This window comes from Pseudorasbora parva, chromosome 25, assembly GCF_024679245.1.
Source record: "Pseudorasbora parva isolate DD20220531a chromosome 25, ASM2467924v1, whole genome shotgun sequence".
Classification (NCBI taxonomy): Eukaryota; Metazoa; Chordata; class Actinopteri; order Cypriniformes; family Gobionidae; genus Pseudorasbora; species Pseudorasbora parva.
The window spans coordinates 14,194,625-14,209,061 of NC_090196.1; the positions used below are offsets into that span (position 1 = coordinate 14,194,625).

General features: G+C 38.7%; 1 protein-coding gene across 4 annotated transcripts in view; it reads left to right on the forward strand.

Moving 5' to 3' along the window:
- scaper (S-phase cyclin A-associated protein in the ER) overlaps positions 1–14,437 on the forward strand; it is a 177,138-nt gene that overhangs the window by 84,544 nt on the left and 78,157 nt on the right. For all 4 annotated transcript variants that reach the window (XM_067435766.1, XM_067435768.1, XM_067435767.1 and 1 more), the window contains 2 exons: positions 50–176; positions 10,706–10,821. In XM_067435766.1, coding sequence (XP_067291867.1) covers positions 50–176; positions 10,706–10,821 — 243 coding nt within the window. The remainder of the gene's footprint in view (positions 1–49; positions 177–10,705; positions 10,822–14,437) is intronic.

Here is a 14,437-nt window from a genome sequence, read left to right on the forward strand (position 1 = left end):
GTATTTATGATTTGTTTGAGTGTGTGTGTGTGTGTTTGTTTTCTTTCAGACTCCAGCGTCTGGTGAAGGACCTGGTAAAGCAGCAGCAGGGGCAGGACAGCGGCCAGTGGGCCAGTAACAAAGTGTCTGGCCTGGACAGAACCCTGGGAGAAATATCCCGCATTCTGGAGAAACAGGTTTGTGCATATGTCATATTATCTATATTTCTGGTGTGTTCCGATAGGGACATGCCCTCTAAGGTAATCTAACTGAAAAGACTCCACAGACTGCAGTGCGCTTTCTTGACTGGACAAAGCTGGAGATACCAGTAATGACTGAATGGATGTATGATATCTGTTGTTTAAACTGCTGTTTATCTGTCCATCTTTACTACTGCACAGTCACAAAGGGTTCTTCTGGAACTGTAAGCATTTGAGCAGTGTTTAGACCAGTCTATGTCATTGGCTTGGGGGCTTTATTGTCTGAAGTCTAGTCTATGTGGATTTTAATGTGTATGTGTGTCTGTGTGTAAGTGAAGGAAGGGATTTGACTTGAAGATAAGCCTCTAGGCTGCTCTCAACACCGACTCCACTGAACCGCCGGCTTTGGCTGCCGTCCTCCCCGTCTCGCAGTCTATGCAGGGTATCGCTTTCCATCCCTAACTCTCTGCCCTCGGTTATTTGCTAATGAGGGCCAGGTTAGGTGCTTGTTTTCATTGCCGCAGATGTTATTAATTGGCGGAGATCCCCGTTTGTCAAACAGGCGAACATGTTTCAGAGCGTTTGGCTTGCTACTGTTGCGCATTGTGGCTTTAGAACAAAAATATGTTGGTTTTTCAAAAGTAAATATAATCCGAATGACTTGAGCTAACAAAGGCAGGGAAGGCGAAGGCAATCGCTTGAGTTTTCTCATGTGCCAGGTTGGCATGTCACCACGACCGCGAAAGAGCTCTACTAATATCCCACAATTCAGTATGAGCTGAGAGATTAAATCCATCAGTTATTAGATTAAAAGAGCTGTTCACTTTTGGTGTTTTTGATAACATTTTTAAAGATGCTTGATGGAGCTGTTGTGAAGTTTGGTTCCAATAGTTAATTTCCAGAATCACGATGGTGATATTTTGTGATATTAACAATGATTGAGTTTACACATCACAAAATATACTCTTGTAAACCATTGTGTAATGTTATCTTATAGTCAGTAAAGTGCCTGAATTTAGTTTATCTCTGACAAAACACATTTCCGAAGCAACTAGTTTAGGGGTTGCCTAAACAACTAGTTGGCTAATCAGTTTTAACTTGAACCCCTGTATAATTAGACTGGTTTTAGGTTCAACTGACCCCAATTGAACCTTACGGGATGTTTACATAAGATGCATTTCTGCATTCAAAATGGCTAAACGCAGCTCAATGGACAATGGAAACTAAAGGCCAATTCACACCACAGACCGTAACAATACAGTTTGATAATTATATGAGAATGGGGAAGTCCACACCACAGCTATAACGATAATGCAACAGAGAAAACATTGACATCCAATCAGAACTTAAAAGAGCTTGAGCATTTAAGGCAGCAGAAGTGTGTGCTTATAATAAACACAGCATAGACTAAATGTGTCATTATAGTTATATTCGTAATAATTGTTCTTGGTGTGAATGGTGTTAAATGAATAGTTAACCAAAAATGAAAATTCTGTCATCATTTACTCGCCCTCAAGTTGTTCCAGACCTTTATGAATTTGTCAGAAATTTGAGTGTCCTTGTTACATATGTTAGGTGTACTTACCATAGTAATAATAGTAAATTATGCATAATTACATGAGACTAACCATCAACCAAACCCTAATCCTACCCATGACCCTTTAGTAAGTACATGTTAATTAATATCATTCAGTACTTAAATATATCATTACACTGTAACAATGACACAGTAAAATAAAGTGTTACTGAATTTCTTTCTTCTGCCGAACACAAAAGAAGAACTTTTGAAGAATATTGGCATTCAAACAGGTTCTGTTCCCCATTGACTCCCATAGTATTTCCCCCCTATTATGGAAGTCAATGTGGGCCATCAACTGTTTAGTTCCTCGTATTTTTTCAAAATATCTTCTTTTGTGTTAATTATTAATTCATACACGTTTTGGAACAACTTGAGGGTGAGTAAATGATTACAGGTTATTTAGATTTTTGGGTGAACTATCCCTTTATGGGTTTGTTCTGAATAAACACAAAAAAATTACAATAAACTAGTCACTTATTAATCAACTAGTCAGCTATTGCGACCCATCTCTGGTTTTATATATATATATATATATATATATATATATATATATATATATATATATATATATATATATATATATATATATATATATATATATATGTGAGTAATCATTTACTCACCCTCAGATATATATATATATATATATCTAGATCAATAAAGGGGAAATGGATTTGGTGACATGTCACATTTTGGTAATGAAACGGGACATTTACGGGTCCTTTTGGTGCCATTCAGTAAATGCACTCATCAAATGAAGGGATGCGTGGTTAGAGAGGAGGGATGTGTGTTTGTGGGTGGATGCATGGTGCATTGATGGTGTGCCTGTATTGACCAGTGGGAGGAGATGTGGGTTGTTAATGGTCTTTCAGGAGGGAGAGGAAAAATGTAAGAGACTGAAGAGGGTGGTAAAGCTGAGCTAATGGGCGAGGAGGAGGGCCAAGGGAGGAGAGGAAAGCATAAGCTGCTAGAGAGGAGTGAAAGGGAAGTAACAATCAGCCATAAACCCAACATTTCAAATGGTCTAATTTGGTTTCACAAACAGAATCAGTCAATTCATAAAGCCAATAGACATTAAGATGAAATTAATCCAGCCCTATTCTTTTAAAAACCTCTATATTTACACAATATAACAAGGCAGATCTGAAGTAACTTAACACTGTTAATATAACCAACATGCTCCACATTCCCTTCAACAGATTTTCTTAGATCAGACCTTGTCATCTCATTACCCTCTCCAGGCCCTGTTCTTCTTAGAAATGTCTCTGAATGACAGCTTCTATCAAGAACATGAGTACATTTCTTGTGTACTGTCCCCAAGGCCTCCTACACAAACTCGTTCTGGAGTTTTCCACAGAGACCTTGCTTTAAAGAAATCGCGCCGTTTTTGTTTTTCTAAGTTGCTGGAACGGTGAAGTGCTTGTGGAAATGTCAGCTCCTCAGGCTCTTTCTTCTAGCCTTTTGGGAATAAGACTCTCTTAAGAGTACAGTATCTGGACTTCATTTAGACTGTCAGTCAAATCTGTGGATTCCTCTATCCTAGATCCTGCAATGTCCAGCCAAGGTCTGCACGTCACCAAAACTGAACACGTCTGCGAACCCTGGTTGTCGGGGCAGTTCCGCTTCTAATCCCAGGGCAAAGTCAAATAAATACCCTTCATTGGGAGTCTGCGTACACCCCTTCCCCCTCAGCATCACCTCAAGTCAAGAACGTTTAGATTATTTGACCTAACAAGCATCTCTCATGTCACTGACTCACCTACAGATTTGTTTTTTTTCTCATACCCATATCTGATTCAGTCTCCACTTTCTCCACTAATTCCTCGAACAACACCAGACTCTCCGCGCCCCCTTCTAGCCCCTCAAGCAGTGCAGCCTCCCCCACTCCGCTTCCCTCGTGCTGACTTTGCTCGGGCACAGTCTCCGACCTTTGCCCGCCTCTCCCTCTGAGCCCTCTAATGGTTTATTTTGTGTCAAACCAGGTTTCAGTTTGTCTCCGGGAGAACTGGCTGATCGAAGAGCCTTTTTCCCTTTCTTGTCGTCCACGAATATTCAGGGGAGTTTCTCGTTCCTCTGATCTGAGCTCTCTTACCTTAGCAGAATGAGCTCACGTATTTACATTCTGCCAGGGAGTGTTTGTCACTGCTTTCAAATAAAGACCAGGCCGAGATCAACTGCCTTTATGACACTTGAGGGACTGTCAGGAACATTCTGGGCCTGCTGGGCTAGCCAGTATTTACATTTTCATTTGCCAGCTGTCAGAGGTTGGCTCCCCTTGGTGGCCAACTGGTGGCTAGCTTTACCTGATCAAGAGGCCCAAGTCTGTGGAAAAAAGCACCATGGGGCCCTTCCAACATTGTACTTGCCCCAATCCATGTATGTTGGCTTGAAGTAAATGAAGCATTGATTGAGAGTGAAGAAGAAAGTTTGTGATTGACTGTGTCAGTGTTGCTCGAACGTTTAATAAGAGGTGAAGTCTGATTTCCGGTCCACTACATGGCCAATGTTTTTTACCTCTTGCCATATGTTTGGCAAATTGCTGAATTGTCTATTATAGCAGAGGTTCGGCAGTGGGGCGGCAGTGGCTCAGTGGTTCTTGTAGGTTGTCTACAAACCAGAAGGTTGGTGGTTCAATCCCTGGTTCCACCTGATCAAGTGTCGAAGTGTCCATGAGCAAGACACCTAACCCCAGCTGCTCCCGACGAGCTGGATGGCGCCTTACATGGCTGACGTCGCAGTCGGTGTATGAATGGGTGAATGTGAGGCAAAAATGTAAAGCGCTTTGGATAAAAGCGCTATATAAATGCAGTCCATTTACCAGTCCAGTCCATTTCCCCACCTTGTTCCCGGAGTACCCCCCAAACTCTGCACCTTTTAGATGTCTCCCTAATCAAACAGACCTGATTCAACTCAGCAGCTCATTAGAAGAAACTCAAAGACAAGTAATGGTTGTGTAAGATAAGGGTAATGTCCAAAATTTGCAGTGTATGGCAGGTCATCAAGGACCAGGGTTGGGAGCCACTGGTCCATAACCTTAATTTATTCAAGTTTTTTACTCGTTGTTGTCTTAGTTTGTTCTCTTAGTTTGTTGGTTTTAGGATCATTGAATGCATGACACGAACCACATTTTTCAACAAGCCTCTTCATAAAGATGTGTGAGGTGATTGGGTGTTGCCTGTCTGCTGCTGAGGGACAGGTCGAGCTTTAGGAATTAGCTAGCTAGTTAAAAAAAAAACATGGACATAGTTTTTGCATTCCTTCACCATGTGCTGTCAGTAAGGTAATTTTCGAACCCTAATTGCCTAGTAATTCTTTTGTTCCACTTGGCTGTTACTTGTGACTGAAAAAGAGTAGAGGATTCATGTTTCCCCTCAGGTGCATGTATGAAGGGGCACGAAGACAGCTATTAGAAAAGTCAGAAATCCCTGGTGGAAAGAGTTCTTGGGGGGGCTGATTTTTTTGTGTTTGAGATTATCAGCTTAATATTTGAACTAATAATGTTGTGTAGCATTTCCATATTTTCCGGGAGAAGTTAAAAGAATCACACCATTAGTGAACTTGGCAGTTTGTATAATCCAGAGTTAAAAGTTTATGAGTCTGGCATGCAACTGTTTTTTGTGCTAATGTTGGGTTACATAGCATGTATTGTGTTCCAGTTTGTAACTGACATACACTGACATTTCTTTAAAAATTCCCAAGGTTCCCATTGATTATATTCACTTGTTTCAAATGAACAGTTGGTTCCTATTAGGGGCTTTCATACCGGAGGAACCTTTTCATAGTTTCCTAGAACTATTGGCGGAAGTACCCAGATTTTGGCGTGTATAACGTATTAGTCAGGACTGTTAAACGGATTGTAAACTAATGAAGACGGAGAATGCAGGAGCTGTGTGCTCAGGCTCTAGCATTCTCATGACGTCAAAATAAAGGTCCGCCGCACCATCAAAATAAAAGTCACAACAACAAGCACGGTTTACGTCACTTCAGGGTTCCAACTGGCGATGCGAATGCAACTAGGGAAATTATCCTAGGGGAACTTTTAGTTCTCGGGGAACCACCCTGGTGGCAATATCGTAGAACTGAGTTAGAACTACCCTGTGCAAAAACCCCAATTGCTATCCTAAAACTCAACACTTCCTCCCTAAATGTTTCTTGCTTGAAATGCGACGTCTTCCAGTGTAACTTTAAATGCATGCTATTAAAACTTGTAAGGACTAACTTATTGGTTTACTGTCTACACTATCCTTGAAGGGGTTTACAGCTCTTTTCCTTTCTTGTAATGTCAGCATAGGCCTCTTCACTGAATAGGAAATGTGTTTATGCTTCTTTGTGTTTTGTTCTCAAGAAGTAGTATAGAAACACACAGAGTTGTACCCCATCTGCATGCCAGCACTCATATCCATTCTGAGATGTGGAGCTGTCCCTGTAATCGGAGGGGCATGTTTACATCACCGCGCCTCTTGCCAAAAGATGGATGGACCTTAGACGGAACCTTGGTGAACCCCTCCGTCAATGAACGCCCCAGCCAGTTGTTCTCCATCTGTTGCAAGAAGGGGGATTCAGCATTTTAGGAGCACTCCCCTCCCCCTGACTTTTCATGTCGGCTAATTAGAGTGGTTTGTAGGAGGTGAACATGCAGACACATCCAGCCCTCCCTCCCACTTAACGTGTACCCCACACCCGTACCCTTGTCCTGGCCGACCAGCGGGAAGTGCAGCTGCCTGGCCCTTTGATTACCCTAGCCTAAAATGGCCACTCTTGTTAGTAATTGGATAAGATTGCTCAAGCTGTATAATTTAGATTTACTCTGCCCCCTCCCTCCTCTCTAACCATCTGATCTGTCTTCAGATCTTCTGTTTGAATCCCCTAATAGAAAAGCGCAGGCTTTCATCCTATTATAGTATCACTAGAGTATTTGTCGAAGGAAGGTGGTACACTAGGAAAATCCAACAGCAGTCTCACAAGTGGTGTTTTTATATTCATTGAGGACTTAAAATATATGCAAGAACAAGCAAAAAAAAAAAAAAAAATCATCTTTTTTGTGGTCTGTATTGTTTGTAGCGGCATGGAAATGTTTATGTTGCCAGAAAATTACACGTGTGAAACACAGTCCCTTCTTAGTTATGTTAAGATACAAATGGTATGTTAACACATTATTCCTGTTTTTGTAGAGGCATGCTGGTTGCAAATAAATAAACTTTTGGGCATCTCTTCTGATGTGGCCTGCTGAAAAGGCATATAAATGCCAGATGACTGTATTGAGAATGGGAAGCCCCTGGCAGCATGTTAAAGTAGCATTTTTTTGTAACATTGAGCAGAAGTTCACAACAGTATATGTCCTATATACGGTTTTCCTTTCTAATAAAATACAGGCCTGATGTTTTATTTAGCCTAGATCAGAATCACAGAATCAGCAGAATCACAAAGACGTTAATGTATAGTATATCTAAATGTAAGGCAAGGCAAGGCAAGTTTATTTGTATAGCACATTTCATACCCAATGGCAATTCAAAGTGCTTTACATAGAAATTAATTAAAACAGTGGTAACAAATGCATGATAAAAAAGAATACCATATGGAGGAATAAAAAAATGAAAACAAGCATAGTTAAAACAGTTGTAAAGATAAAATCTTTATAATATGATATATTTTCCTCGGTTTGTGATTGCCACTTGTTGCCAGGGGTGCAAAGTACTTGAGTATTTGTACGTCTTTATTATAAAATATCTTCATGGAACATGATCTTTACTTAATATCCAATGATTTTTGGCATAAAATAAAAAAATCGATAATTTTGAGCTATACAATGTTGGCTATTGCCACAAATATACCCGTGCGACTTATGACTGGTTTTGTGGTCCATGCTCACAAATATGATACAACTAAAGATGCTTTGGAGATGTGAAGGATGCAATACTACTCTGTACTCAAGATTAAAATGAGATTTGGCAGAAGATGTGTCTATGTTATGTACTCTTTAAGTATAAATAAGCCAAATTTCTTTTTTTACAACTTTGTCTGTTGCCCAAACAAGGCCTTTCTCCTTACTTTCCATATTGCATTAATTAGAGCCCTTGCTAAGAATGCATGTCAATAAACTCTTTGTATCTTCATAATCTGACTTGGTTCATCTCATCGTCAATCCCTTTCCTGAACTCCTCCAGATTCCAGGTACTTTGCTCAGCGTGGGGATCTGTCAATAAGCCAGACAGGGCAAGGTTGAGACACCTCCCTCTGGACTGAGTTCCACACGCCTTCACAGTACAGGCCCCAGTTAATGCCTCCTAAATAGGCCACCATGAGCGGCCAACCCTCCAGCCCCTGGACCGTTTGCCACGGCTGTGCTGATGGGTGCGCTGCAAACCCACTCTATGCGACCTGGGTTCGTCGTCACGATATAGGCAGCGAGGCACCGCGTCCGTCTTCACAGGGCTGTCAGTGAGCTTTTCTTAATCCCAGCCGCTGTTTGAGCGTGTTCCACCTTTCGTGTACCTGACAACAAGCTTGTTCCAATCTCTTAACCCTGGCAGGGGTTCAACCTTCTTTTTGCCACCGGATCTCCAGGAATGACTCTTTGGCGGCACCTGTGATTGACAGGAGAGGAGCTTATATGTAATTTTGCAAAGCGCTTCCTCTGTTTGCTGCTCAATATGTTCGGGCTTGTTGGCAGCCCCCGCTATCCCCTGAACAAAAACATCTCCAAGTGCCTGACTTTGAGTGCTGTCACATAGCGTACGAGAATCTGACCTCATTATATGAAGTAGGTGCAACGTTCTATCTTCTCCTCTCCTATTCTTTGCTCTCCAATCCTGCGTAAATGACTCAACTGCTATCAATTTCAAATTCAGAGTTGTTGATTTATGTGTTGTTTTGTGGCAACACCGGGGTCGAACTCATCAGCAACCTCTTACTTCCTTTACTCAAAGTAAGGGAGCTGGGGAATTTTGACTCTAAACCGTATGACTCATTTAAAGGGGTTCCACTTTGAACTCGAAAGAATTTTATGATGCGAGTTAAAATGTCCCCTCCGTAAACAGTTTGATTTGAGAAGCACGTCAGTTAGATGACTGTTTTACGTCTCTTCTTTCTCAAAGACGCTCATTCGCTCCGTATGAGTTTCAGGCACAGTTTGGTTGACCCCCCTCTTAAAAGTTTTACGGCTAGTATCTATGATAACCAACGTCTGAAGGCAATTCTAAGTCATGTGGTGTGACCAACATGCTGAAAAAAAAAAAGGAATCACAGACAGGACTCCATAGGTTAATTTAGGTTGAGAAAAGTCATGGTGCAACTGTCCAAGAACTATTTTATATTAATGAATTAATACTTCATGATATTTGTGAAATGATTTAACTTTTTGAAGACTGTATCAAAACAGGTATTTGAAAATAATGATTAACGTGTACAATCACATGCGTATGCTCACAAGGAAAATATTACGTTTTACTTGATGGTTACACCACATGACATCAAATTGAAATACAAGTTGTTCTAAGAACTTTGCACATGTATTTTAAACTAGATAAATAAAAATAAAAGCAACTGGTAACACTTTTCACTATTAAAGGATTAGTTTACTTCAAAACGAAAATGTTCTGATCATTTACTCACCCCCATTTCATCCAAGATGTTCTTGTCTTTCTTCAGTTAAAAATAAATTAAGATTTTAAAAAATTCCACGATTTTTCTCCATATAATGGACCTCAATTGCAACCAACGGGTTGAAGGTCCAAATCAATGCAGTTTCAAAGGGCTTCAGGATCGTCTGCACGATCCCAGCTGAGGAATAGGGTTTTGTGTAGCAAAACCATCTGTCATTTAAAACAAAATGCGCAAATTCGGAGTGACGCATGTCGGAAAAGTACTGACCCAGTGCCGATAAACTCCATCTCATCATGTCATGTTCTCCTGCCACTTTAAAATGGTCAGACATCATTGTTTTACCTTTATTTTTCTAAAGGGCGCTTTATTAAGTCTTTGCACGTTCGTTTTAACACTGGGTCGGTGCTTCCACTTACGTCGTGGACCTGACCTTTCCAACGCGATGACGTCATATGTCGTGAAGAAAAACAACTATGAAGTCACGCGTATTTATTTTTTGAAAATGACTGATCGCTACGCTAGATAAGACCCAATTCCTCGGTTGAGATCGTGCAGAGCCCTTCGAAGAGCTTTGAAATGGCGTTGATTTGGGCCTTCAACCTGCTTGTTGCCATCGAAATCCATTATATGAAGAACAATCTTGGAATATTTTCCTCAACAAAACGTAATTTCTTTTCGACTAAAGAATTGATGAGATGGATACATTTTCATTTTGAATTGAACTCATCCTTTAACTGCAACTTTTACCTCAATAAACTCCTAATTTACTGCTTATTAATAGTTAGTAAGGTAGTTTTTGTAGCATTTAGGTATTGAGTAGGTATGAATAAGGTCATGCACTATAAGGCATTAATATGTGTTTAATAAGGGCTAATACACAGCCAATATACTAGTAATATGCATGCTAATAATCAGCTAGTTAATGCTGAGAATTGGCCCTTAAAAAAAAGGTTTACCAAAGATTTTAGTGTCGTAGACTTGTGACGTCAAACGTTTCTTGTCCAGTATAAATCGTGACTCATTCTTTGTATTCCCTAAGCTCTTCTTTGTCAAACCAAGACCACCCCTGCTTTGTGTGCAGATATGCGCGTTTGTTGTCCTGCGTTGGGTTTTGGTTGCTGCGGGGGGGTTGGAGGGGTTGTGCACTTTTGAGATTTAGCAGGAATTCTTTGGGGATCACTTTGTTTCAAATTTCACTCAAGCTCCCCTCTAGAAAGCAGGAGGTGGGCAACAAGAGGATGCCTCCAATGTGAAAACAATGTGATACTTGAGTCTGCTCGCCTCTCCATTTTTGTGACTGTCTCTCTCTCTCTCTCTCTCTCTCGCTCTCTCTCCCTTTTTTCAGAATAATGCGGATCAGGTAGCGTTTCAGGTAGGAGGGGGTTTGACAGCGCTGGAACAGATCCTACAGGTCGTCACCGCGGCCTCCAGTCCCACTGCGGTCCCCCGTATTCCTCTCAAGTGAGTGCTAACTTAAAGATGCACAGGCTCACCTTCACATAATATATTTTTTTTTTAGTAAGGATGTTTTTAGCAATGTTTTTAATGATGTGGCATCTTAAATATCATCGTGTTTAACAGTGAGAGACAACACAATGGCCAAATTTTATACTAATATAACTTAGTCACGTAACTGAAGTTGCGATAGTCTTTTCTTCCATGTTGTGACATATCCGAATGAAATGGCAAGTGTGAGACTTGATATTGAGATTTTTAATGTTTTTAGAAGAAGTCTCTAATGCTCACCAAGCCTGCATTTATTTTATAAAAAAAGAACAGTAATATTATGAAATATTATTAACATGTAAAATAACTTATTTCTAATTGAATATATTTTAAAATGTAATTTATTCCTATGATGGTAAAGCTGATTTTTTTTAGCATCATTACTTCAGTGATGATCCGTCAGAAATCATTCTAATATGACGATTTGCTGCTCAAAAAACATTTGTGATTATTATCAATGTTCTTACTGATCAACCTGGCTTTTTTCAGCAAATATTGATTATATACAGTACAGGCCAAAAGTTTGGACACATTACTATTTGAAATGTTTTTGAAAGAAGTTTTTTCTTCTCATCAAGCCTGCATTTATTTAATAAAAATACAGGAAAAAAATTATTTAATATATTATTATAATTTAAAATATTTGTTTTTCAATTTATTATACTTTAAATGATCATTTATTTCTGTGATCAAAGCTGAATTTTCAGGATGGTTCCTCCAGTCTTCAGTGATCATGATCCTTCAGAAATCATTCTAATATTCTGATTTATTATGAGCGTTGGAAACAGTTCTGCTGCCTAATATATTTGATGAATAAAAGGTTCAAAAGAACTGCATTTATTCAAAATAAAAACATTATTATAAACCTTAAAATATTCCTCTACTCCTTCACTATCAATTTTTATTAATTTAACACATCCTGGCTGAATAAAATTATTGATTTATTTCAAAAAAGAAAGAAAAAAAAGACTGACCCCAAATTACTGACCAGTAGTGTATATTGTTGATACAAAAGATTTCTATTTTTAGAACTATATTTAGATTTCTATTCTTCTTTTCTTTTTTCTTCTTTTTTTTCTTCATCAAAGTATTATAAAAAAGTATCACAGGTTATGAAAAAATATTAAGCCGCAGAACTGTTTCCAACTTTGAAAATGAATCCTCATATTAGAATGATTTCTGAAGGATCATGATCACTGAAGACTGGAGGAATGAGGCTGAAAATTCAGCTTTGATCACAGAAATAAATGATCATTTAAAGTATAATTAATTGAAAACCAATTATTTTAAATTGTAATAATATATCACAATATTATCATTTTTTTCCTGTATTTTTGATAAAATAAATGCAGGCTTAATGAGCAGAAGAAACTTCTTTCAAAAACATTACAAATAGTAATGTGTCCAAACTTTTAGCCTGTACTGTATGGCATATGAAGTGACAGTAGTTTCGTTCCTTCTCAGATCAATGTGTTTTCTTTAGAAGTCATATTTGTGGCCTTTTTACCACTTTCATTGATGGTTACAGTCAGAAATGCACAGGAAATGATAATGAAATTGGCATGAATGGGATCAGGAAATTGTTAGGCCACAGCTCTGACTTGTTAAATCATTTTGTTGAAATCTTGCATGAGCATACTGTACTTTTAAACACAAAACATGTCTTTTTTCCCCCTTGCTTGCAAATATTTAGTCAATTTCTGATCATGATTTGTGGCCTCCTTTCAATCCCACAAAGTGACTCCGGCTCAGCTGTGAAGTCATTTCCCTTCTTTCCTGTGCTCTGCATCACAATAAATGCATAATGAATAGGAATGTTCCTTGTTTATAAAATAAAGCGCATCGCTTTTGAATCATCCATTTTGCAGTCTTCCCTCAGCCCCTCGCTGGTATACAGAAAGCACATTTGTCCTATCCGTCACTTAGAAATGGGAGCCGGGTTTGAATAGTGGGTCTGGAACCAGTGGCGTTGGCCAGTAGATAACCTCAGAGAGCGGCTGTTTTCACTAGAGAGAGCTCCTAATGGACTTCAATAGCCTCTTTGCCTTCCTCATTAGCATTTGCTGTTTTCCAAATCTTCCTTAATGGAGAAATGCTACTTATATTTATAATGCTTTTACAGGCCATCTAGTGTTTATTGATTTTTCTCTCTCATACTCTCACTCTCGTTCTCTGCGCCTCCTTGTTGTTCAGTCATTAATTCCAGAAAATCTGAAGTGGGCTGTAATATTATAATGAATTTTTATGAACTTCAGTTTTTGAAGAGGTTGAAACTGCATTGTATTTGATTATAGGGTTAGTTCACAAAAAACAAAGTACATGCTAATGTCATTTCAAGCCCAGAAAAGGAGACATTTTTAGTAACAAACTGATCGCTCAGAGATTTCATGCTTACAAAAAACATCATAAATCTATTTAATATTACTATTGCACTATATTCCAAGTAATCTAAAGCTTTACAATAGCATTTAATGATGAACAGATGAAAATTTAGATCATCATTCATTCAATTTTTTTGTCGATTTCTATAATTTTCGATCAATTAGTGGGAAATTATCAAATAATTGTGATATATATTTTTTTTTCTCTCCAAGTTTCCGTCTGTTTCTCACATAATTTCAAAAGACTATATATACATAGCACACATGGGGTACTTTTATGATACTTTTATTGTTGTTTTGCATCCTTTTTGATGTTTAAAAGCTCCATTCCACTTTGATTGTACTGCAATTGCTTGGAAAAGGCTGAGCAGCGTGTTTGTCCACGACTCCTGTGGTTTGGATCAACTTGAGATTGAGTAAATTATGAGAGAATTGTAATATTTTGTGAACTGCGAAGTGTGTGTGTGTTTGTGGCATGTTGGGTCAGGCTGTGCAAACACATCTAGCGCTATCCTCCTCTTGTTTTGAAAGATCCACTTGACACGCTCAGGAGGAGGTAAAGATCTTTGAGGCATTTCTGTCATTCTCTCGTGTCCTGTCCAATCAAACGCTGAAGTGGTCCCTCTCTGAGGATAAAAGAGCAGCCTCACTTTCATGACAGAGGTTCTGCTCTGCCTCGACTTGTTGAAAAGTCTCTCTGTGAAGCATGACGCCAAATACAAAGGTTATCAGTAAACAAGCGTTTTATTCTCTAATGTCTCATCCTGTGCCAGTGCAGGCTTATACATGCATTCTGATAAACAAAATCATTTTCTAATTCAACTGTACGTCTGGGTTACAGATCCCAAAAATTAAGTACAAGTAATTACAATTCAATGATTCTACTTTGTTGTTATATTTTAAATTTTTCTTTTATATAAAAGTTACATTCAGAAAGTCTTCCAGGCGTATGGACCAGCCACTAGTCATGTGACTATCACTGATAACTGAGGTCCACGTTTTGGATCACTAGATTCACAGTTTTGTCACATTAATTATTATTTTAATTATTACTCAGAGTCATTTAACCACGTATTATTGTCTCTGGTAGGCTTTTGTCTTTTAAACACATTAAAATGTACAAATTCTTAGATTCTTACAAAAAGTAGATCAATAGTAAAATTAAATCAAAACAATAATAAAAAAGTTTG